This window comes from Serinus canaria, chromosome 2 (assembly GCF_022539315.1).
Source record: "Serinus canaria isolate serCan28SL12 chromosome 2, serCan2020, whole genome shotgun sequence".
NCBI classification, from domain to species: domain Eukaryota; kingdom Metazoa; phylum Chordata; class Aves; order Passeriformes; family Fringillidae; genus Serinus; species Serinus canaria.
Window position 1 is genome coordinate 56,202,846 of NC_066315.1, and position 26,268 is coordinate 56,229,113.

Here is a 26,268-nt window from a genome sequence, read left to right on the forward strand (position 1 = left end):
TGTCTTTAAGATTAACTGTAGCTTCAGTAGGTGGACCAGAAAAGTCCTGAAGTTTATTGTTTTGTGCGGTTGGTACAGAGTGTGTAACTTTTTAAACCAATGACTGAGAGCTTTGTACTTGGTTTCCTGTCTCTACATTGTCACTGGATTTAAGTCTTGCTGTTTTACTTTTTAGCTCTATACTTTTTTATATAAGCTTATTTTTTAGCATGACACCCAGACCTTTGAAAACTAGGAAAGAGAATTTGAGCCACTTATATATTCTCATCCTAGATTGTTTGGATGTCATAATATCCTCTGTTGTCTGTTAACAGGTTTAAAAACTCTCTTGCTTTTAACCTGTGTCTGGGTTAACAGTGGAAGAAATTGCTTCAACTGCTCATGAGAACTGAAGTTGGAATACAGCAAGGTCTCAATTATTTTGCTTCATCTGGGAAGAAATGTGCTATTTGTGTATATGGAGTTAGAAAGAAAAAAAGGTCAGTGCATCTTGGGTGGTTCATTGAGTTTTGTAGCTCTAAAACAGCAGCAGAACATCAAATTCTTTGATTTCTGTAAAAAGAAAGTGCAGAAGAAGATGAAATTTTTTTGTAATGTTGGTCTGCTATATATAGTTGTTTCAGTATAGAGGAGCTCAGGGAAGAAAAAGAAATCAAGTGTTATTTTTAGTGTTAGCTCTCATCTTCTCACAGTCCAGAGTTGCCTGAATAAGATTCCACAAATCTGCAGAGATCTGCAATTCTCTTCTTAAGTTCTTGTCCACTGGATGTCTCCAGTGTTCTTGTGTCAGAAGAAAGGGGATTTTTCTTCAACAGTGAGTCAGCTGTAATTAGGTAGCAAATTACAGCAGAACTGTGTTTTAGTTAGTCAAAGGGGTAAAGATATGCTTGATTCCTCAAGGGTTTTGATCTGTGGTGGGAAGGGAGACAGCAGAGATTATATTTATGTATGTCGGTGATGATAATTTTATTCCACAGTGGTTCCAGTTAATAATTACATGAGCATGTAATGTTAGTTCATCTCTTCCACTGCACAACTCAGCCAGTCTGCAGGCTCCTTTGGTGTTTCCATTAATTCTTTGTTCCTAGTATATACAGTGAGAGGAAAGAAATTGAAATGTTATGTTTATCTACTTTAACCTTAGGTGTTGCTAATGAGAACATGAGCAAAACCAGTTTATAAGTATGAGGTAATTTCATGGTCAGGACAACTGAGATAGTTCTTCTTTCCTCCCTAGATGCAGGTGTTTGCTGCTTGTGGTGGTGGTGCAGGGTGCATGTGGCTTTGATTCTTTCAGCTGGGCACTGTTTTGCTTGGTGGTTTGTCACTTTGGCTTGAAAGAAGAGTTGGTGGTTGTAATTCAGGGTAGCATATGAAGTTTTACATGCTGTGTCAGGCAAGAGGTCACCAAGGCAGATGATGTCCTTGCTTCCAGCAACAGGCATGCTATTATGACAGGTTAGTAAACATCTTCCATGTATGGAAGTATGGGTGTTTGGTTGGATAGAGTAGTGAATTATGAGTCACAGTCACAAAATGAACTGCAGATGTGCAGCGTATTAAAACCTCGGACTTACAAGCCTGCTGAGGAATCAGAGGGGAGAGCAGACAAACTACAAGAGTTCAGTCTGTCCTGTTTTCTTTAGGGGTAGTCTAGGATCATGAGTGAGCTGGGAGTTGAAGAAACAATGTGCTACATTTTTTTTTCTTCCTTTTTATGAGTAATTTATGATTTAAGAAGCACTGAGAATTGGAGATCAGTCTTTTTCATAACTGTTTATGGAGGCAAATGCTGTCTCTTCCATGCTAGAGGTTAAAAGCTGTTCCTGAGTGTTTAAGCTGGAGTGGGTTGTCCTTGCGTGTTCAGGTAGTAGCCCCTTTGACTCTTTGCCTGTGTTGTGTACAGAACTGATGTTTCTTTTTGTTCTTGCAGCTTGCTCTGTTGCATGGGCTGCATCTTCTTTTTAATATTCTAAGGATTATAAATTACTTGAGGCATGAGGCCCCCTCTACTCAGTAACCCCCTCTGTGTACCATGAATGGAGTATCATAGGAGTGTTCAGAAGATCATAGCAGCTGTTCTGAAAGAAAACTCCACCTTTGTTGTCCATGTGTTGCTGCAGAGTTTCTGGCTCCACTCTGCTGGCAGAGAGACAAATCTGTCCTGGAGAGCCAAAATTTTGAAGGTGAACATGTTAAATGAAACAGTTTTCACTGGGGTTAACCTCAAGGTGCTTGTTAAAGTGAGCATGCATGATGACTACTACTGAAGCTCAGCTGAGTGGTGTAAAGGGATGAACCTACAGTCCTTTTACTGTATGTGTGAGATTTGAGAATCTGCTATACGAGATTGTAGAAATAATCTAACACTTGGTTTTCCCTAGATCATCATGTAATCCAAGTTAATCGGCTTTTCCTGCCTTTCTTTGTGTTTTGGTTTCTGAATATCAAAATAAGGTGGTTTGTGCTTTTTTGGTGTGATGTATACAGACTATGTTCTTCATAGGAAGTGTTTTTAATTTGGAGAAAAATCTGTGAAGATATGTGAGTCCGCAGAATATCTGTGCTGCTTCCTCTGCTAAACCCATGACCCAAAGTCAGTTCTAGAACAAGGGCAAGGGTTTGGTAACTGCTGATGTTCTAGATTTCTTGAAAAGAAATTAACTAAAACTGAGATGATGATTAAAGAATGCTAAAAAGGGTAGAGGAAGGGAGAAAACCCTTCATATTTCCCTGTATATGTGATGTGAGGGAAGGCATTACTCTTCAGCCTGTTTCGTTGATTAGAGTATGTGAGCAGGGCACTGAGTGTGCATTGAGCTAGTGCTGACTTTTTAGGGAGCTGAAAGTAGATAGCACAGCTGAGAGCAGCAGTGGATGCTCAGGTTCTGTACCTGATCTGATTAGTGCTTTTTTGACTGTCTGGAAAGAGCTTAAACAATGCAGCTGGGACATTTTCAGAGGTACTGCATTTTTTTACTTATTTTATCATTATTTTTTATTCCAGGTGGTGACACCCTGCTTTCTTCCGAGCAGCTATGAGCTGGTAAGTATTTTTGGCACTACTGATATCCATCAGGTTTTATTAGGTTATAGGTTAGATTATTCTTGTAGTCTCCTCTTATTATTTCAGTACTGTGCTATCACTTTTCTCTCTGAAGGCTTGGCAAATCAAGGGTCTATTCCTGAAGCTTGTTACTGTGCCCTATCCCATGCAGTAATCCACATGTTTTATGCTTTTATTTGTGTGTTTTAAATATAAAAAATACTTCAGTAATTATTTGTTTTAACATACTCATATCTCATGTCAATTTGGAAGTACAAGTAGTGTCAGATTTATTTGGGACCTGTTATTTTTTTTGTTCCTGGTGGAACCCATACTTGGTTAGGATAGGAAAACCTTAAGCCTTTTCTGGCTTGCAATACTGCATTTGGTTGTTTTAGCTCCAAGGGTAATATGAGTGATGCTCGAAAGATGGATTGTAACAGTTACTTGTTGAACCAGCACTGGCAGCTGCTAGTGTCATTACTAGGACTAAGCAGCCAACAGCTGATGCACCAGTGTCAGCCAAGAACTCTATGTATGTTAGGTGATACAACCACTGGCAATTAGGAATCCTACATCTCACTTCTGCATTGCTATGTGAATTGGCCAAGTTACTTTGTACATTTTTGTGTCTTGATTTCCCTTCTGGAAAAATACGGGTAATGGTACTTACCTGTCATGAACCACAGAACTCAAAAAGTGGTTTTAAAATTATTGTCCTGTAAAGCAAAGCCTGGAAACTGAAATCAATAATTTCTGGTATTATGAGGAATGTGAGTATCAACTCATTGAAGATCTCTTCTAGATTTTACCCAGTAATTAACCCATATCAGAGTCTGAGGATCTTGTAGAGCATCACTGCTAAAATTATTAAAAGAAGAATTATTAAAATAAACCCTTTCTTCGTAGCTCACAGTATTAGGGGAATACTGCCAACTGCAGTTTCTTTCTCTTGCGTTGTGCACACAACCCAGGTATTGATTCTGAAATAGAAAACCAGTTACTGTAGTTCAGAAGAAATTTTAAGCCTACAGCAAACTGTGGGATATGTTACTAGTCATTAGTAATTCTGATTGAACTTGGTTTATGTGAGCTTGGTTTATGTGTGCATGGGCCAATGCTGATAATGTAGTCCCAACGGACTGTGTGATCTGCTGGCACTTAAAGAGTGTAGATGGCATAACTGGCCTAACCTGTTTTAGTTTACTAGCAGGAATGTGGACAGAGGTATATTCAGTCACCAAATAAACATTTACTAGTTTGGGCAGAAGGAGTGGAATTCCATTTAAATTTCTTGCAGGGATATCTGTAGGTGAAATATTTTCACAATACAATATACAATATGTTTTATTGCTGAGATTGAGATTGAATGGTGTGGTTTGCTTTTGGTGTGTAATGTGGTGACATTTTTATATTAGGAGTCTTTGTTCAGCACAAGTAAATTTTTTCTATTTAGTGAAGAGTTCTGTTGTTCTGAAGGAGAAATAGCTGCAAGCAGTTTCTTTTACAACGGTTTTGAGTGTAAAGTTTTGGCAAGATCAAGAATAAGTAGTTGAGAGGCTTAGATAATAGGGAGGGCAACATCTATTCAAATTAAACAAAACTTTGTGGCATCATAATGTGCTGCTGAACCATGATTTATCCCCATTCACTCCAGCCAAGGAATTCCAACCTTTTAGTCTTCACATGAATAAACAGTACATATGCCTTCTTTAAATCAGTGCTGCATCTATTTAGTCAACGTAAAGATTGCCTATATTGTGCTCCTTAAACTGTCTTATAGCAAGGTAGTTGTTAGACTCTCAGTGACATATTTCTTGGAAGACTACTGAAGCCTGATGAAATTCACAGATGTTATTCTTCTTCAAAATGTGTGTTTTATTGATTATTTTCTTTTGTCTGTTACCAAACTAGCTCTTCCCATTTCTCGTGAACCACGTCTTGAAGCTTTGTTATGACATCAGGAGCCTCTTCTATCTACTCAATGCAGCTGTTTAGGCTTTCAGGTGCTAAAATATAAAGCAGTTCCTGTGCTCTAACACTACTTACTTTATGGTGTCCTGCACATTCCTCAGAATGTGGGATGATGTTGGTCTAGCTCTGTTAATTCAATTCAAATGTTTAGCAAAGATGATGTATTCTGTTGCACCTAATTTTATTTCATGAAGAAACAATGGCCTATTTGTGGGAATGGTCTTTTATTGCAGAGATTTACAGCTTAACCCAAAAACTGAAGTGAAAAAAAGAAGGGGGGGGAAAAGTGTCATGGTCACTGTGTTTGTTTTTACCTTAGAGCTGAGTGGGCTTATATAGTACTTCTAAAATTAGATAAAAATCAAAGTTGGTAGGTTTGTTTAAATGGTCTTTACTGGAATTATTGGATTGTATTTTGAAAGATTGTTAGTTCCTCAGAAGATAGTATTTCTTAAATTTATGTTTTTAATTTTAAAAAATGCTGATAATTTAAGTCTTTTTCTCTAGTGCTGTCAAAATAAGAAAAGGCTTAGGCCCTAACTGTAAAGCTCTGAATGCTTCTTGTTTTATCTATTACTTAAAAAAAGATAAAAATGAAAAGGAAAGCCAACAGGAGCATATTATTTTAGAGATAATTTTTGGATTCCAGGAAATAGTCTAGGGTATTTAAAGATGCTTCAAAAGGGCAGTAAGCTAGTCTTCTTCACTGTATTTCTTTTTTGTCCTTTATGAGAGTGTATCTTTGAAGAGAATAAAGCAGACTAACCTTAATTCCTCATAGTCCCATCACCTATGCCACCAAATTTCTTGAAGTAAAGAAATGTGTGAAGGCCCAAACCTCTTACATACATGAATTCTTATCTTAAAATGACTTCATTGATGAATGGTCCTTATGACTGCATGACTTGTCAGTTTTAAGACACATTTAAAAAGTGATATCCAGCACAGAAATTTCTGATTTAACCTCAATAGTCTTACTTCCTCCCCCCGCCCCTTTTTTTCCTCATGTTTTTTTCCAAATGGTTACCAAAGAATTCTTCATACCTCTAGTCTACCACTTAAATATAACTTGTCATAACTTGCTGTTTTAATGCAGACAGATTAAATGGACACATACCTGTAAAGTATATTTTACCATAACAGTCACTTCAAGCTGAAGTTTGTTTAGCTGTTTTGCTAAGTCTTTGAGTGGAAGTTTGATAATTTTGACAGAAATTGGGGAAGGGCGTCAGGGGTTCTGATTCCCCCTTCTGCTTAATTATGCAAGCTTCTTTTCTGCCTGTAGAAAGAAAAATCAAAGACTTGAACATTCAGGTCTCTCCTAACAAACTAAAACCTGATTTTGAACAGTGAGTCAGATTGTGCTCTGTACTATTTCAAAATAGGAGGAGGACAGAATAAAAGTAATTGTGGGAGAAATAGATTGGTTTGCTTTGGTTTTTTTTTGGTGTGTGTGTTTTTCATTTGGTTTTTTAAAAGGAGCAGGAGCATACCATGAAAAAATTGCTGAAGAAGTGAGTGTGAAGTCACAAAGGCTTCGTTTTAATTGCCTATCTCATTTTTTACTTGAAACCCACAGTAGTTTATATATATATGCCTACATACATTAAACCTAGTGCCAATATTTTCTCAAAAAAATTGAAAACTAAGAACTGAAAATACATGTTGATATATAAAAGTTAAACCAAACTCCCAGCTATGTATGGGAAAAGTGAGGAAGAGAACAGGAAACTTTAAGAAAATTCAGTACTCTTAACAGTGTTTGAAAGACTGCTTGTCCCTTGTTGCTAAAGAACCCTCTCTTTCCTTTTTCCATGCTGTTGAATGCAATCCTCTCCAGAAGCTTGGTATGAGAAAGATCAATGAATATGAGAAAATTAATTTTTATCCCTACTGCATTCATTTTTAAACACATGTTTTGAGAAAAACAATGTGACCCAATTTACTGTTCCCATGGAACACAGTCACACAGTCAATCTGTTTTTAATGTGGGCATGCAAGAGATTTTTTAAGAAATTGGAAGCTGAATAATTGTTTGTAGTATTGGGAAGGTCTGTGCATGTAGATGAAGAATTGCATTCCCCAATTTCATTTTTAAGTGGGGTCTCATTACTAGAAGATATAATATGTTAATTTGGGTTAGTCAGGCATGACCTCCAAACACAGTGGAGTATGATGACAGTAACTAAACTTAGCTAGAAACTGATATATACAATGATTTTGCTCTGCCAGCTCTGAATTTGGATTCTGGCTTACATCAGTAAAAGCTTTTATGAAAAGTTTATCAAGTGAGTTTGGTTTGTAACAAGTGTCTGTGACTAATGGCTAATTATTCTCATATTTTTCCTGTCTTTCTTCTTCCAAGAAATAGTGTGAAAAGCTTATAGAAAACTAGGAACATGCCCAGCTCCATTATTTAGGAAAACTTCCTTTTTATTTTTTTCCTATATACTAGATTCAAACTTTAGATTACAGGATCTGTGAGATGCATGCAAAATAAGCATTATATGCATACGCAGGCATGATTTGGTGAAGGTGAAGGACATGCTAAATCTACCAGACTTTCCCATTGGTATGAACTTTCCTGGCTCCTTCCAAGATGGTCACCAGAGCAGTTCTTAAGGGAGTGCTGCAGGCTATAGCTGCCTGTCTCATGCACGTGCCTGCACATCATGGGAGGGGAAATGCAACAGCCTGGTTCTGTTCTCTAGTTTGTTTGCAAAGGGTGGGAATATCCAGTGGAGGTTTGTATTTGTCTGTTCAGTTCCTGCTCTGTCACTATCCAGAACCATAGTGCTCATGTCTCCATGAGAACTGTGGGCTTTGGAGAAACGTTTAAGGAGAGATGTTTCTTCACTTCTGGTTCATACAGCTTTCCTGAACTCACAAGAAAGCAAAGGTGAAACTTTTGCTTGAAACTTTTTGAAACTTTTTTTTAAAGCTCTCTCTGTCTTGCTGTTCAGTTTTTCTTTATTAAATTTTGATGTGTGCTTTTCTCTTCCTTTCCCTTTTTTTTCTTTCAGCTTCTTAAAAAGTATTTCCTGTTTTCTCAGTTTCTTGATTTGTAGTCATAGATATGCAGAAGAACAGACTAATGTGACACTTTCTTGAAAAAACTTGTGAGCTGGTGCCTGATTTGAAATCCTTGACATGATTGTGTTTTAAACTGTTTTTGGATTTTAGTTCTCCAGAACCAGGCTGGTGTGGGCCTCTTTGTAATGCATTTCTATGAGGTTTGTTTTTTAGTTTTAGATTTCAAGTGCTTACCAGAGTAAGGCAATGCTCTTCAAAGACTTGCAGAGTTGAAGTTCCAAAATGCTGTTTTAAGTGTAGTCAGTGCCTTGTTCATAAGTGTCTCTGACTTAGTCATAAGAGAGCACAGAGAATAAAACTGCATGAATTGACTACCCCAGTCCCTCAAATTAATGAAATGCAGTGATCCTGAATTGAGCTGTGCAATTCAAAAGCTAGTCATTGCATTTGCCAGGAGGGAGGGCTCACATTGTTTCTAGGAATATTAGAGGATTACAAGATTTAATAGGAATTCAAATATGAAGTTTTGTTACAATACAGTATGTTCAGTTCCAGGCGTTCATCCAAAATGAAACGAAAAGCAGGCTTTCTTTGAACAATCAAAACAACAGCAACAGGGAAATTAGCAAGAGGGAAAGGTTTGGTTGTTTCCAGAGCCAAGTTTGCCAGCTTGTTTATTTTCCAAATTGACTTCAAACCTTTCTACTGAGTGTGGTACTTCTTCAAGGCAGAAGCATCTGCTTTTCAGAAGTGTAACACTAATTACTATAGCAGATAAATCCTGAAACATGATTTTCTTTCAAGGTATGGCATGCTTATTTCTGCCATCCCAGCTTTCTTTTTCTAAAGCAAAATTATCCAGATTTTTCAGATTCCTCAGTATAGATATTTTTCAGATGGCATAGAAATTTTTCTTATATGTTTGACTTCACTAAGAAGCAAAGGGGCTTGCATAAGTTCTGCTTGACAGCTCACAATGGAAAAGGGAAATACCCACTACAGGGTGTATTTTTTTTCTGCTTATCTGCATAATTTTCTATTCTTTCATAGCTTATTGTGAGAGTGAGATCTTACGTCCCTTGTGAAGATGCCTCTGATTAAAATTTGAAAATGCTTCTTCAACACTGAAATGTGTGAAAGGATAGGGCAGTACTAATGCCATCACAATAAGTGAATGCTAGCCAAATAATAAAATAATAAATGACTGTGGCATTAGTTATTACAGTGTAATCAAGGACTGCCACTTGTTTTTCAGAACAAAAAGACAAATCTTTAGTGTTAATTTAAAAATCTGTTTTTCTTATAATCAGAATTCATTGTAAAAAGCACAATGAATCATGTATCTATGTTCACCCTTCTCTTCAGATAGAATTGTGAAGCAAGTGTGATGCTTTAGGTAAAATTATGATGTTTGGTCTGACATCTATATAATGGTGAATTCTGTTTGTTTATTGCTTAACTAAACTTCAGCCTCTGGCATCCCATTCAATTTTAGTTTTCTGTCATGTCAAAAATCATACTTGTTTCATTTAATTTAGGTTTTTCACATTGGTGCAAAATTTAGTACTTGATCGTAAGTAAAATGGTGTGGCAGAAGTGTTGCATATGAACTTGCTTTTGATTGTTCTCATTTAATGTCAGTGAATGCTGGAGTCAAGCCTCAGGCATGTTTCTCAGAGAAATGTCTTGGAGAACACCACCTGGTAGATTTTGAGGGTGGAAAGGGGGAATTAATTGGGTTTTCGGTTTTTGATGTCTTTAAAGTGCAATCCAAATGAGAAGTGTTCAGGGCAAGGTAGTCTTACTGATGAGCGAAACAAAGTTAACAAATGTGAAAAAACTAGAGGTGGTGTCATTTTATCTTTTGCTATAATGACTTCATTTTTCCTTCAGAGAGGCAGTTTTTAGGGAGTCATCAAAAATCTGGGGTGGTTTTGTTCAATAATGGTAGGAGGGAGAGGTGGGATTGGTTTTGGAATGATTTTAGCGTGTTGCATGGAAAAGTGGTTTTTATTTCTAGCCATGTCAATCTAATTTCCTTTAGAGCTGTCTTCATTGGGGGGTGACAGTGTTGTGTTTGATATGGAAATGCTGTGGTTGGTGAGGTGCAGAGGTAGAACCATAGAATCACAGAATGGTTTGGTTGGAAGGGACCTTAAAAGATTGTCTAATTTCAACTCCCCTGCCATGGGCATGGACACCTTGCACTAGACCAGATTGCTCAGAACCTCATCCAGCCCGGCACTGAACTCTTCCAGGGATGGGTATCCGCAGCTTCTTTGGGCAACCTGTTCCAGTGCCTCACTACCCTCACTGTAAAGAATTTCTTCCTAATATCTAATCAGAAACTACCCTCCTTAAGTTAAAGCCATTCCCCCATGTCTTACCACTGCATACACTTGTTAAAAGTGCCTCTCCACTTTCCTTGTAGGCTCCCATTAGGTTCTGGAAGGCTGCTTTAAGGTCTCTCTGGAGTCCTTTCTGCTGCAGCCTAAGCAACCCCATCTCTCTCACCCTGTTTCAATAGGAGAGGTGATCATCTTCATATCCCTCCTCTGTATCCTGCTCCAGAAGGTTCACATCTTTCTTGTATTGTAGCCCCCAGAGCTGGATGCAGCACTCCAGGTGGGTTCTCACAGGAGCACAGGGGCAGTCTGCCTTGACCTGCTGACCAGCTGCTTTTGAGGCAGGCCAGGATATGGTTGGCTTCCTCAACTGGAAACACACATTGTTGATATGTGTCAAGCTTCTTGTTCACCAAATCCCCAAGTCCTTCTTCCCAGGTTTGCTCTTAATCCATTCTTAGCCCAATGGGACTTTGGATTTGACCTTGTTGAACTTCTTGAAGTTCACACAGGCCCACCTTTCAAGCCTGTCTAGATCCCTGTGCATGGCATTTTTTCCCTCCAGCGTGCCCATCACATCACTCAACTTGGTTTTAACAAACTTGCTGAGGGTGCACTTGAGCCCACTCTCCATGTCACTGACAAAGAGGTTATAGTGCCAGTCTCAATAGCCACCCAAGGAATGCCAGTGGTCTCCACTTGGACATTAAGCCCTTGACTGTAACACTGTGACTAGCCAGCCAATTCTTCATCCACCAAGTGGTCCCTCTGTGAAATCTATGTCTCTCCAATTTTTAGACAAGGGTGTTGTGTGGGACAATGTCAAATGCAATGCACAGAACAGGCAGAGTCAGTCACTCTTCCTTCATCTGCCAGTTCTTGTAATGCTGTCGTGAAAGGCCACCAAATTTGTCAGGCGAGATTTGCCATTAGTAAAGCCATGTTGGCCATCACCAATCCACCAATCACCTTATTTTCCATGTGCCTTAGCTTAGTTTCCAGAAGGATCTGCTCCATGATTTGTCAGGCACTGAGGTGAGACTGACTGGTTTGTAGTTCCCTGGGTTTTCCTTATTTCCCTTTATAAAAATGGGGGTTATGTTTCATTTTCTTCCAGTCAGTTGGATCTTCAGTGGAATGCTACAGCTTCTCAAACGTGATGGATAGTAACTTAGCCACTTCCAGTTCCTTCAGGACCCATGGATATTTCTCATCATGTCCCATGGACCTGTGCTCCTTCAGGTTCCTTAAGTGGCCTTGGACCTTGTGGTCTCCTACAGCAGACAGTTCTTCATTCTTCCAATCCCTGCCTTTACCTTCATTGAGTACCTCAGCCTTTTACATATCCTGGGTAACCAGGTCTCCCATATCCTTCTTGAGAAAACCCACATTTTCCCTAGTCTTTCTTGCATCACCAGTATACCTATGGAAACCTGCCTTTAATGCCCTTGGCCAGATCGTGTCAGTTCTCTGGCTGCTCAGACAGTTTTTCTGTTTTTTCTTAGTCTCTACCTTCACCTTTTTAGAACATACCTTTTTGTGTTTGAGTTTGTACAGATGTAACTTGTTGATCCATGCAGGCCTCTTGAAATTTATGCCCAATTTCCTCTTGGAAGAAAAGCTCTTGAACCAGGAGGAGACAAAATCCTTGAATTTCATCCAGCTTTCTTGAGCCCCTTTTGCCTGCAGGGCTTTAAGCCCACGACATTCTACCAAGGAGATACCTGAAGAGGGCCAGGTCTGCTCTCCCGAATTCCAAGGTAGTGAGTTTGATGTGCATGCTCCTCACTACACCAAGGATTTAGAATTTCACTGCTTTGTGGTCACTGTAGCCCAGGCTTCCCTTGAGCTTCATGTTCTCCACCACCCCCTCCTTGTTGGTGAAAACAAAATCCAGCATAGCTCTTCTCCTTGCTGGCTCATCTATCACTTGGAAAAGGAAGGGATCAATGTGTTCCAGGAGCTTGCTGGATTGCCTGTGTCCTGCCGTGTCATCCTTCCAACAGATACTGGATTGTTTGAAGTTCCTCATGAGGACCAGGACTTGTGACCCTTGAGGCTATTCTGTTTTGCTGTAGAAGGCCTCATCAGATTGGTCTTCCTCGTGAAATGGTCTGTAGCAGGCCTGCACTATAATGTCATCTGTTCCTGCCCTCCTCCCCTTTCATCCTGACCTCTAAACTTTCAAATCAGCTCCTCATCAATCATGAGGTAGAGCTCCATGTTCATTCACAGAGAGGACAACACCACCTCCTCGTCATCCCTGCCTGTCCTTCCTAAAGAGCCTGTACCCTTCCATTCCAAAATTCCAGGCACAGGAGTTGTCACAGGGTTTGTCCCAGTATGTTTCCATAATTTCAGTAAAGTCATAAGCATACCTATGTGTTACGCAGGTTAGCCATAATATACTGGGTATACTGTTATCATGGTGTTCAATATCTTATGTTGAATTTAAGTATAATGACTACACAGGGGGCCCATGAAATGTGATAGGCATCAAATCTTCTGTTGTCTCTGATTTCTAGTTTTACATCTGGAAAATAGTTCTCTTAATACACATCACAGTTTCCCAATGGAAACCTCCTTTTACACATAGTATTAGGTAAAAACACCCCAAAAATGATGCAGTGAGATATTTTAGTATTTGGTGATGTTTTCCATGTGAGATATCAGACCTTTTGCCTATGGCAGTATGTCTTCCAAATGGAAGAGAAGTCAGAAACTGGAAACAGCAGCCATGAGATGAATAGGGAAGGGGGGAAGGAAGGACTTTCACAGTTTTGTTACAGAGATTGTAAAATCAGTTTGGCTGTTGTTTTAATTTTTTTTATCAAATTTTTTTCTTTACTTTTTTCACTTGGATGTCCCATAGATTTATGTGTGATCCCTTCCTTTTTTTTTAGCACTTAAAACCAAGATTTATAGTTGGCACAGCTGTCTGTTAGAGTGGTTAGAATGGTCACCCCATGTGGGTGTAGTAAATAATGTTGAAGTTTCAAAAGAAATGTCAAGCCTTCACTAAAACTTTAGGAATTTGAAGTTTAAGTCTTCAATCTCAATGGGGCTGATAGTCTTGGTTAATATGTTTAACTTGGATATTAGAAAATACTTTCAAAGCCTCTCTTCATATGTGTTCAGTCAGAGACTTGAAGCTGGATTGTCCACATCTCGAACAAAGGTACCACAGAAGGTAGCCAGTCAAGGAGTTTATTTGTCATTTGAGTCCTAGAGCTGATGAATAGGCAGCAGGAACAGCAATATTTGGCTTGGGGCAACAATTTTAAAGCTGTGAAGGGAGTGTATGAAGGCTTGGATGTAATCCCTTATTACATACATGCATACAGACACTCCATGTGTATACAAACCCATCTGTTTACCTGAGATGGTTCTTTCAGCACAACTCATTTCAGCAGTCTTCCCCTTAAGTCAGAAGAAAAAAGAAACAGTGTGATCCTGCAAGCTGAGATAGTTATATCAAGCCCTGTGCTTTTAGCACTCTGTGTTTCCTCATTACTAAAGTGGAGAGAGCTATTGCATCTAGCAGTGTGGGACATTTCAGTAGAAGCTTGACAAATGGGAGAGCAAATTCAAAACATTTAAAAAAAAAGAAAAGAAGAGCTTCTTGCTTCTTATTCCGTATTCCACCTTACAGCTGTCCTAGAAAACTTGCAGACTACACCAATCCAATGCCAGACTGAGAAATACATGGACAAAACCCCTTTTAACTGGCACTACCCCTTTTAGATGTAAGCCTCATTTATGTCTCTATATGCAATTAAACAAATAAGCTTGTGTTGGAAGGATAGGTGCTGAGTTCAGCTTTTGTATGAACTTTCTGGTGAAGGGCCAAAGTGGGCAGTGAGTTTTCCCAAGTGCTCTGCTCGTGCACCTCATGAAGTCTCTTTGTATGGAGATTTCCAAGTGAATCCAAAACCTGTATTTTGTGTGTTTTGTCTTTTTCTATTTGAGTCTGTGTATTTTCCTAGGTAGCAGTGGATGTGCTAAGACTGAAATAATATTAACTGAAGTTATAGTTATACAGTTGTTTGTCCTATATATGACCTTTAATCTGCTGAGAAGAACCTGGAAGTTTCAAACAATAGGGTTCATGGGTTGAATTAACAGCACTGATCAGTCTGTATGTTAGTTTTTCTGAGTGACAGATTTGTACTTGCGGCACTGTGGAGATTTGACAGCTCAGTAATAAAATCAAACAAACTCAAAGCCTATTCCCATGGATTAACTGTGAGCCAGTCTCACAATGTAAGCATTATGGTTGATGTGGGATGCATGCCCTGGTAAACTGTGTGTGGTTCATTTTTCTAAGCAAGGTTTTGAAGATGGTGTAATTTATACACACTGAAAACCTATAGCTCTTTCCAGTTGACATTTGTAACTACAGTGTGTCTGGACTTCAGTGAGCAAAAAAAGTTGACAGTTATGAAACTGCCTCTCTACTTCAAAACATCTTTCCCACAGCAGGATTTGGAGACCAATTTTTAGTTGTACCACTGCTAATATGAGACTTTTTGTAGTAATGGATTGTCTCTTTCCTTTTAAAAGGTTTGTTTTAAATCTCCATTGATACAATTTAGCATGTTTTTAAGGCTTGAGAAGATTTTTTTGTCCAGTACTTACAGAAAATTCTCAGCAGTTCACTTCATTGATGTCCACTTGAGTGTCTGTTTTCATGAAAAAGCATAAAATGAGAGATTGGGTGAAAATGCAAAAGGGAATAAGTGCTTAGCAATGTACATCTCCATAGATCTTGTACCTTGGAATAAACACTCTCTGTAGCTGAGTACTGTCATATAGACTTGAATATGCAGGATGATAATGCAAAACTAATTAATTTTCCATATCTGTTTGAAAGGCAGTTAGCTTAATAATACTGTAGAATGAACATGTATTTCTGAATTATTTTTTTGTGTATGTGTGTATATGCATATATATGCCATTAGGAGAGGATTTCTTAGAATGTATTTAAGCTATCTGGAGAAGTAGTTTGTATTAACTTTTCTCCTTTTGCAGGCTAATAACTCTGAGATGGTTAAAAATCATGTAACCAGAAGTGTAAGTAATTCTGTTTTATTTATGATTTTTTCTTTTACTTGGCCTGATTTATTTTCCTGCTTGTGGCTGCTTATTTGTATCACATCTTCATAAAGCATTTGTTGCTAGCCATTTTCAAAGTATGCACTTTGGTTTCTGTACTGTGTGAAATTAGCTTCTGATTAGGACCATTAGTGGTTTTTTCCAACACTGACTTTTTCAGAAACAACAAAATGACCTCTGCATCCCTTGTTTTTAAATCAAGCAGGGGAGAAATAAAGGGAAATATTATAGTCTTCATAGACTCAATTGTATTTAGATGCATTCAGAAAGTCAAGAGATTATTTTTTCAGCAAGAATAATATTAATTCTTGTATTGTATTCAATATGAAATTGATCTTTTGGCTTGTATTTGTTCCAGTTGCTATGCCATGTTATTTAAAAAACAAATTAGGTGCCACTTCCCAACCCTTTATTACTGTGGCTGTAGTACTCCTGATAAAAGTATTATTAATGACATTTATTGAAGTACAGTAAAACCCGGTTGTCTAATATGGAAATTTCTGCAAATAGGAAGTACAGCCCATTTCAATACTAACAGCACTTTTAAGTATACTTTTAGCACAATTTCTGTAAAATAAATAAGACAAAAAAGAAAACTTTTAAAGTCCTTTGGAGTTACTTTTTAACAGAGATGTCAAATCTTGTAGATTTTTAAATAAATTATGGGAGATGCATATAGTTAACTATCTGCTAGTAGGCCACTGTAATGCAGGTGTTTTATTTGCCACTGTGAAAATGAGGCTAAAATTTAAAAAGGGGCAGAAGAAAGGACTTGCAAGATGCATGTGGTCTTCACCAATTTTTTGCTCAATTTCAGACCAGATCTCTATTGCAGTAAATGAGCATCTGTTTCACAGTGTTAGTCCTGTGTGCATTGCATTTATTTTGTGATGCTGTCCATGGTTCAGGGCTGCAGGCTTCTGCTGGTGCCACTCTGTGCAGGACATGAAGAGTCCTGATCCCTGACTACCTGTGTAGACAGGAGATGTTCAAAGAGGTTATGTTTGTGTTAGCAGTATAGTTCATTTCCTTTGGCTGACAAGAAATGTTTTTCTACAACCAAGGGTATCTCAGTGTTGTATCCATGTTATTATCTACTCTTTCAGTAAAATTAGAATTATTTCTAATTGCTAGAATACATTTGATATTGAGATCAGCTAAAATGTCTAGTGATGTGATTGTTTCACCTTTCAGTTCACTGTTCTCCTCCTTAACTAGACAAATTGACTAAAATTATCAAATCAGAAAAGAGCATACTTCTTAGTTATTTGCATATGGATAATTGGTTTTGGACAGCTGCTTATAGTGAAACAAATGTGAAGCAAAATAGTGAGATCACTCTGATCTAGTTGCAAGTTGAAAGTTTTTAGCATCTTTGTATTACATCTGAATACTTCAGAGGGTTTCCTGTTTCTACTGGTTGTTGCACAAGCCAAGATCAAACGTTTCTTGACTTTTTTGTTCTGTACATGTAATAGTTTGTGCACAGCCATTTTGAATGCAGCTTTAATAGCAAGCAATGTTTTTTCACCTGTGTCTTTTGTCTCACTGTGTTTTGCATTGATTATTACTTGACTATTAGCAAGCTTCCTGAAATTGTCAGTAGTTACTTTCTATGGACCAGTATATTCCAGGAGCAAAGGTTGACATGGACAGATGTGCAGAAGAAAGGTCCAATCTGAAACACAGACGTCTGTTTGGAAAAGAGAGGAGACATAAAGCTGCGAGGCTGGGCGATTCACAGAATGCTGTCCCCAGACAGTGGGGCTGGATGCAGCCATGAGATGAGGCTTGGATGAGGCTTTTGCATGTCTCATTCTGTGACTGCAGCACACATCCCATCTGTGTGGTGCTAATGGGAGGTGCACCTTTCTGTTCTCTTCCTTCTAACTTTGTGCCATGCTTGTCCTCCTTTTTTTTCATTAACTAAACTGGAAGAAACTGATTTAACGATTTCTTGTCTCTGGAATTGCTTCTTCTTTCTCTTCTCTTCTCTTCTCTCCTTTGCAGATTGTTTCATGGCATCTGGTCCAGGAAAGAAAAACTCTCTTGTTTTTTCTGGCAATGTGTCTCCTAATGGATTATTTCTAGCATCAGCTCTTACTGCTTTATAGGAAAGGAGTGTAAACATCAGCCAAGACAGTTTTGCCTCGGTTGTGACACTACCTAGAATTCAAAATTTTGTTAGGTTTTTTCTAGTGTTCAGAGTAGCTCTGAGGCACAGATAGCACATTCTTACTTGGGAAATCAAAAGTGCATTTTCTTACATTTAAAGGCCTTCATCATGGAATGTTATTTTATTCTTAATATTATCATATTTAAAACAAATAAATCAAACTTCTTGTTTCTGCTGAAGGCTAGCAGAAATGATTCTGTCACTTTCTGCTCAAAAGTTGTGTGCACATAATCTTCTGTTAACAGGTGGTCTAAATTTGTGGTGAAAGTTTTACTTCAGTTTTGATCATTTTCATCTTAACTAGGTCTGAAAGGAGCTCAGGAGATCCACTCTGAAGGCTTTTCCTCTGCTGCCAGCTCTTTTTTTTCCCCCTACTCTGCTCATAACTTTAGAGGAGAGCTGCCAGCTCATAACTATCTCTTTAGAGGAAATAGAGCACATACATACAAAAACTTTGTGTTAGGTGCCACTCGGTCATGCCATACAGAGCCTCACAATGTGGTAGGTGTGAATTAATGCAAAAACCTTTACACTCTGCTATGTCTGTTGTGCTTATTTACATTGCTTGTGAATAGTACTCATTCAGGAAGCTTTTTCAAAGCTCCAGCATAATTATGAAACTCTGCTACAAGGAGCACATACATAATTTTAGGTAGTTGAGGCAAGCTCATTTCCTAATACTTAAATTAGTAATACTTACATATGGAAGTACTAATTTCCCTCATAGATTTGTAGTGGAACACAGCCATTTAGTGTTGTCATGACTCTGATTTACTCAGGCTGGTGTGCAAAAGACAATAGAGCTGATTAGGGCTAGGTGCTAACCTCACAAAGCTTTGTGTGAACTCCTATTCTTGAGATATTGTAGAACTAAGGCTTCAAGAAATATTATTTTCTCAAGAAATATTATTTTCTAAATGTGAGCATGTATACCTGTAAAATTTTACACTAGGACACAATTATACCTCATTCCCACATGAGTAATGACTTCACATGCATTCAGTATTTTCTTCTTAAGAGTCCTTAGTAGCAGAAATGTGCTATGTGCCTTCTCTCTGTTATGAAAAGAGACCAAGTCATGGATAGACAGCCCAACCAAGGAACTTCCAGGCCATGAGCAGGGCTGTTTTCTTTAATCTAAGTAAGTTGGAAGATAATCTTGTACCCTGGTTCCTTCTTGCCCTGGCAGATTGGTAGGTGGGACTCTATATCCGAGGGCCCAACACACTTCTTAAATATTGAGGTGGACTACAAAGCCCTACAGTGAACTTGTTTGGGAAGCCTGGCAGTTTTGGCTGAAATGGTAGGAGCTCCCATGAAAGAATCATGAGAGCAGCTTTGCCAGCTGCTGAGAGAGAGAAAGCAAGCTGGGATTTATAAATTCTTTAGACACTGCCATTTGCAAGGGTCACATCTGTCTGGATTCCTGCTCTTACAGCAGGGGAACAGATCGGGTTTTTATACCACAGTATACAAAACAAAACTAAATTTGCTCTCAAACAAATAGCTGCTTGCAGTAGAAATAAATCTCTTGTGTGGAATCAACTAAAACAATATTTTAAATTAATATTTAATATTTACTACAGGAACTGATACACAATAGCATAGAGATATTTTTATTTACAAAGTATGAATATTTTCTGCGCTTGGAATCATTCTCAAGCCAGAAGCCAAAAGATTATGCAAAATCTGTTTCTCATCCAAAACATCTAAACATGTTTCACTGTGTCAGTAGGAATTATGGTGGGCAGTCCAACGATCAGTGTAGTTCACTGCCCTGTCTTTTTCTGCAGCATGCTGGAGTGTATAGAACTGTTACACTGTGCCTTGGAATAGGTTGGAGAATTTCTTCTGATTCCTGTCCATGGTTTGAGGAATGAAAATAAATCACAGATTTGGTTCAAATGCATTCAGGTATCTTGCTGATGAGTCTCTCTCTTCATATTTTTATTTATGCTTTTTGAATGGTGAGCAATCACACAGGGAAAAAAAAGTTTCATAAGATGATTAAAACCTGTATAAAACCAATGTAATTTTATGCAGATTAGCTAATCAAATCCTCTCTTGCTTATAGCACCATTAAAAATGGGCACAAATAAAATACTTATATTCGAAGTAGATACATGTCATTCTTTCAAAATGTCCTGATACCTTTAGGTCACAGATTTGTCATTGATTGATATTTCAGATAGTTGGTTTCTACTCATTTATCCTTATGCATGTCAATGCTTACATTCAGGAGGGAGCCCAGGAGAGAAACAGATGAGCTACATGAATGCATGCCAGATCTTGTAGCTCTGAGTTTGCAGTAGTACAGTTCCTCAAAGGAACATATATATGGTTGATGTACAGCTGACTCAGCTGTTTAGAACAGCTCAGTCCTTGTAACCAGTTTTTTTTATATTCTGCTGAGATAATTTTTAAGCAGATACTATACCATTCTGCTAATACTATTGTATTGTAGTTCAGTGCCAGCAACTGGGTCTTAGGAAAGGCAATTGCTTGATTTTTCATTTAGCTTCCTTAGTCTGTCCTTGATTCTAGTCTCAAAAGGGGCAAGTCATAATCCCACTTAGGATTTCTAAGCCCATGTGTGGCCCACATATCTAATTTTACTTTGGTATTGGAAACTAGTAGGTAGCATATTTGGTTTTTGATTTACTTATTTTTCCAGAGCTGTGTAGTAACTCAGTATACTGCAGAAATGCAGATGAATTTGTCTGGGGCAAAACTGAACTCCCTTCTCTGTTGGGGTTTTTCACAAACAGGATGGGACTGCTGGGATACGATCCTTGAGCTTTATTGCAGCATCAGCCTCATTACATGGTTAAGACAATAGGAAGATGGCAACAGCTCATATACTGCCAGCAGCAGCCAAAGATTTCTTTGTTACAGAGCATTTAAAAAACTTTCTAGCCAATAGCATATTGCTAAAGCTTACAGACAATTGTTCTAGCCAATCGCTAAAAGCACATGCACGCCTGCTTCACAGAATGCTTGCTTGTATGCTTTCTATTAACAATACACAATACACCATTATTAACCTTAAAACTTTTTACTATCTTGCTAAGTATAGCATTGCTTGCACTGCTTTCCTGCAGTCTTAAGGTCTATCTTAGCCAAGCCTAAAACTCAAGCTAATGTTTCATGTCCTTGCTTGCTGTACTATTGTAACTTTTTCTACTTTCAGACTTTGCAGCTGCAGCTAGCTCTTAAGTTTTCTGTTCTTTCTGTTTCTAAGGCCTGCTTTTACAGCTTTCTGGAAATCTTCTTATCTTTACTATTTCCCACTTTTCCCTCTCTCAGTACAACTACAAAGAAACTTTCTCAACTTTGTAGTTTATTAACTACCTTGCATTACATAGCTGTATTATAATAAGTATTTCTTTTTGCTTGTTTGAGGCACTTCTCTTGCTTGTTTTAAGAACTGCTGTTTACACTACAGCAATTTTAATGCTGTAAAAAATCTGGTCTATTCAAAGAATAGAAGTCAAATCTGGTAGTAGTTACTATTTATTGTTCTAATAAGTCTTGTTTGTTCTAAGGTCTTAATTTAAAGCCTTCATTTATGTCTATACTTGAGAACTTTCTGTGATTCTATTTCATACATCCTTCTCTTGTATGATAAAAACTTATTTGATAGTTTTGTCTATCTGTTGCACATACTGAAGTATATAAGGTACTATTACTAGTATCACCACTAAAACTACTAACACATATAAACTTATTTTACAAAGTTTCTTTAACTAAGGTGTAAAGCTCTATCTTTTGAACAAATTATCTACAATCTACTGCCTTCTTTGATTCGAGATGTTAGATCTTTCCGCTTTTGTATGCTTTTGTGAATATAACACAATCCTTCAAATTCCTCACAACCATGTCTATGTGCCAGTAAAAGAAAATCAGTTGCTGCTGTTTTGAAGGGTAGTATGTCTAACACTGCTGACGTCTATTAGCATATCACTAATTGCAAAAGTGGCATTGGTTTGTTTACTCAGTGAACATCTAACTCGATCTAACTGTTCCACTGCCTTGGCAGAAGGAAGTTGGGATAGAAGCAAACCTGCTGAAACTCTTTTTGCAGCTTTCTAGGGCCTAAAATCACTGTTTCAATTTTCTTCATATTGATGGGTGAATCTTTTTCCTGTATGTTTTTTCTTAATGACTGTTTTAGTACTAGGTGCTAGCACAGTAAGTTGTCTAATACTGCATGGACTACGTTCAAGGCGTGATGGAATGCTTTGCTAAGCCCTATTTCCACAAATAAACACATATCCTTTTTGTAATTGTCTTGAATATTGTTCAGCCCCATAAAGTGCACCCCAGCTATCTGAGTAATTACACCAAAAGCTCTTGTTTCTATAAGCAGGGTAATTGGGACTGACACTGTATTTCGGAGGATCCTTGTCTCGCCAATTGCTATCTAAAAATGTAAGACAGAAACCCATTGTTAAGGAACTAAGAATCTTCAATTCCTGGGGTTCGGAAGGTGCTTTAGGAAGTTCTTTAGTTTAAATGTCCCAATTAACTACAAGATTGCTCCCGTTGGCAACTTCACCTGGCTTACTATTGGTTTTGGTCAAGGGATCATAATATATGGGCATCAGCTAATCTTTTACTGGCACACTGACTAGGCAGGTTGAAAAAGGCTTTTCTGGGTTCGAATTGGACAGTCATATGGTATCTGAGCCGGCTGCCTTGGCTAAGGTCACCCAGAGATTTGGTTTTGGTTGTTCTACAGGCAAATCTGCACTGCAGGAAGCAATTAAAGCTAGCCAGCATCGATTTTGCTCTATACCTTTCATGAGCTATTTTTTGGCAAAACATTTTCTCATATATTTCAACTCACAAATTCTGCTTTTGTTCCTTCCTAAAGTTGCCTGAAGACTAAGTGACTGTATTAAAAAAGTGGGTTTTTTGGTGTTCTTTCTGTTTCTAAGGCCTGCTTTTACAGCTTTCTAGAAATCCTCTTACCTTTACTATTTCCCACACCTTCATCCTTTGTCCTTCTCATAATCTTTCTGGTGTCAGAAGCTCTATTACAGTGGACTTTAGCCTATGAACTGTGTAAGCCTAATGAAGTATGAAAGCCTACTGGCTGTAACCCAAGTTTCCTTATTCTGTTCTTGGAAAAGTTGAAAATTATCATCTAGGTGAGATAATGACTTTTTTTACAGATTTTTTTTTTTTTGCAGGCATTATTTTTTACTTGATTGTCTCAATTTCTTTGCGAGGCCTTCTCAAGCCTTTCAGCATAGGACAGGGGATGCAGATTTAGCAGAAAGGTTATTTCTTATTCCTTCTATTTCTGGACTTGTGGAAAGGTTGTCTCAATGCCATCTCTGTGCCACATGGTGTGAGATGGCCTATACACGATCTTTGTCATGTTTTTGCTGTGAAGCGGCTTAAAGTAAGATTATAAAGGTATGAGATGCTGTTTGCTGTGTGGGACAAGCACAAGCTTGCTATTTGAGGCAAGCCAGGAAATCCATGAAGAAATTTACCCTCTTTTGTGTCAGAAGAAGGTGAATAAACAGGGCTGATCTCAAAAATCCACTTTGTTCAATCTGTGCTTTAGTTTAATTGGACTGCTTGGCTTACTTTCTACACTTGCATTAACAGCAGGCTGTACTGGGAAACTTATATCTAGGGACTGTTGTGAGCTGGTGAAAATGATTCGGAATTAAATATGGGACTGTTTCTTAGCTTCTGTATCATGTCTTGGTTGTAGGGGACTCTGGGATGGTGTCATGATTTGACACAGGCCCAGTGCCAGGCACCCATGAGAGTCACTTGCTCACCCTCCCCTGCCACAGGTGGGCAGAGGAGAAGGAAAAAACTTTGATGGCTTCACAAGTTTAGATAAGGACTGGGAGAAAACACTTCAAGGGCAAAACAGGCTCAACTTAAGGTTGCAAAGTGAAATTTATTACTAACAGAATTAGAGGAAGACAATGAGAAGTAAAATAAGCCCTTAAAACACTGTTTGCCCCCAGCCCCTCCCTCCTTCCCACCAACAGTGCAGGGAGACAGGGCATGGAGATTTTGATCAGTTCATAACTAAGATTTTCTCCTGGTGCTTTGGGAGAGGAGTCCTTCCCCTGTGAGACTGTGGGGTCCCATGGGAGACAGTTCTCTGTGAACTTCTCCGGTGTGGCTCCACTCTGACAAGCAGCAGCCTTCTTCACCTGCTGCAACGTGAGCCCATCCAATGAGCAGACAGTCCTTCCAAAACTGCTGTGGCATGGGTCTCTCTTTCCATGGAGTGCAGTCCTCCAAGGAGAGGCTGCTACAGCCTGGAAGCAGGGACCCTCTCTTTCCACTGGGTATTCCATTGGATCACAGCCTCCTCCAGGCATCCACATGCCTGGAGGACAGGCACGTGCTCCGATGTGGCCACCTCCCCCATGGACTGCAGGTGGTTCTCTACGTCCCCCATGGACTGCAGGGGGACAATGCTTCACCATGGTCTTCACTACGGCCTGCAGAGGAATCTTGGCTCCAGCGCTTGGAGCACATCTTCCTCCTCCTTCTCCGCTGACCTTGGTGTTGCCATGTTGTTTTCCTTTACATGTTCTCACTTCCTCCTCTTCTCTGGCTAGGAGCAAAACCTGTGACTTTTCCAGCAGCTTCCCACAGGAGCCATCTTTGTGGCTCCCCTGCTACCAAAAACCAGGCTGTGCAAAACCAATACAGATGGTTTTGTCTGAGGACTTAATTTTTGAGAAAGTTGGCATCACAAGCTCTGTGATGAGTCCAGTACTAGGTGCAGGAGCCAATGGCAGTGAAAGAAGGAATACAGAGTGTGTCAAAGGAGAGAGTTGTATGGCTTGAGTTTTTTCTGGAAAAGAGCAATGACACAGTACCTTGGATGCAATGAATTTGCTTATTAATTCAAATCTGTGACTGGAGGAAAGGTGATTGGTTGTTAAGAAACTATTGCCTCTACTTGCTGGCTTTCATACAAACGCAGGTAAATTTGACAAATGGTTCTTTGCCCTTGCTTACGTAGAGATAACTTCTATGTGGTATTGTTTGGAATATCAAAATTGTTAAAACTGAATAAATAGGTGAATAGAAGGCGTTAACTTTATTGAAAACTGTTTCTTATATGACTGGTTATACTGTCTGATGTACAGGTTGTGGCAGCATTGCCAGGCATTTCCAAGGAAGCAGGGGAACAAGAATCATGGGGAGAAATTAACAGAAGAATAATCTCAGGGTGGTCTGTCCTACTCACAACATATCAAGCCCTAGTTTCACTGAATCTATTGTAGTCACAACTCTAAATTTTTAGCCAGGTGTGATTAAAACATTCCATATGGAACCACTGTTTTTCATTGCCCTACATCTTCTCTACTGCTGTTAGTTGTCAGGAAATGAAAATCATACCTAGTTTTGTGAGATTTTCTGTGTAATTGTCCATTCTGGGATATGCCAGATGGCATTTGCTGTCTTTGAAGGTTAGTAAATTTTTTTGCCATTATTCCTCCAGTGTATAGCAAGCAGAAGACAGTGTTTGCTTGTTTTCACTTGGATGGAGATGATTTGCCTTTAAGTATGGTCTGACCTATGCTGCTGAATCATATTTGGGGAAACTTGTATTCTGATGGTTTGGTGACAGAGCATGCATACAGAAAATATATATCTCACTAATGGTTTTTTTTGCTAGTGCTTTGCATTATGTTATTGTTCATATGCTTATACACTGAATGCTATTGGGATTTATTCTAGTTTATCTGGCACAACAGTGTGAAATAATGATTTTATCACTAACTTTCATACCAGAGGAAGCTGTTTTAAGTGTCTGATTATTCAGGATACATGACATCTTAGTCATCCAGTTTTTAGTAAATTGAAGAAGTACTTCTTAAGCAATGGATGCATTTGTCAACAACAGAAACCAAGGAGGTGTAGAGTCCTACTTCTAATTGCTTTCTATGTACAAAACCAAAACAAAATACACCAAAAGCTATGTCTTGAATTTCAGTTATGGTTTTTTACTTGTTTTGGCACCCATGGTATATTATCTAAAGCCTTTAAAATTCTAGGAAGGGAATGGGTAAAAAGAGGCTGAAAATACCATGAAGTTTCCTTCTCTTCTGTTGTCTAGGTAAAGACAGAAACTAGTGAAACTGGGACCAAACACTTACATGAGGTGCACCTTATGCCATCAATTGTGCTTTAAAATTTGCCAGAACAGTTCACTTTGAGAAATTCTGAAAGAAAATGTTCCACTTTCATGCTTATATGTGTCCTAGCTATTCCCAGGTTTTGATACACAGCGTCATTTTATGGAAAGTTCTAAGAGGTCTTCCATTCAAACACAGTTTATTTGGTTTGGGAATACTTGTGTGTAGCTAAAACAGATAGGATTTATCAGTTTTTTCAGCTCTAATTCTTGATAAATAAGCTTTTATGTGCATGTGTCTATATATTAAGCATGAATTCAGGGCAGGGAAAGGAGGGAGTACCTTTCTCTTATTGATTTAATGATGCATGATACTAAATTGAACTTCTGATTTTTGTATCAAAATATATCCATATCTAAGTGCTAAATTAAAAAATATACAAAACAC

At 38.5% G+C, this 26,268-nt stretch overlaps 1 protein-coding gene across 22 annotated transcripts in view; it reads left to right on the plus strand.

Moving 5' to 3' along the window:
* TNS3 (tensin 3) overlaps positions 1-26,268 on the plus strand; it is a 215,213-nt gene that overhangs the window by 71,710 nt on the left and 117,235 nt on the right. For 9 of the 22 annotated variants that reach the window (XM_050970797.1, XM_050970781.1, XM_050970792.1 and 6 more), the window contains 3 exons: positions 315-479; positions 3,008-3,046; positions 15,430-15,471. In XM_050970797.1, the coding sequence (XP_050826754.1) occupies positions 15,445-15,471 (27 nt within the window). In that variant the 5' untranslated portion in view covers positions 315-479; positions 3,008-3,046; positions 15,430-15,444. Of the gene's footprint in view, positions 1-314; positions 480-3,007; positions 3,047-7,898; positions 7,920-15,429; positions 15,472-26,268 lie in introns of those variants that run through there. The other 13 variants (XM_030236610.2, XM_018918255.3, XM_018918258.3 and 10 more) reach the window with 4 other exon arrangements.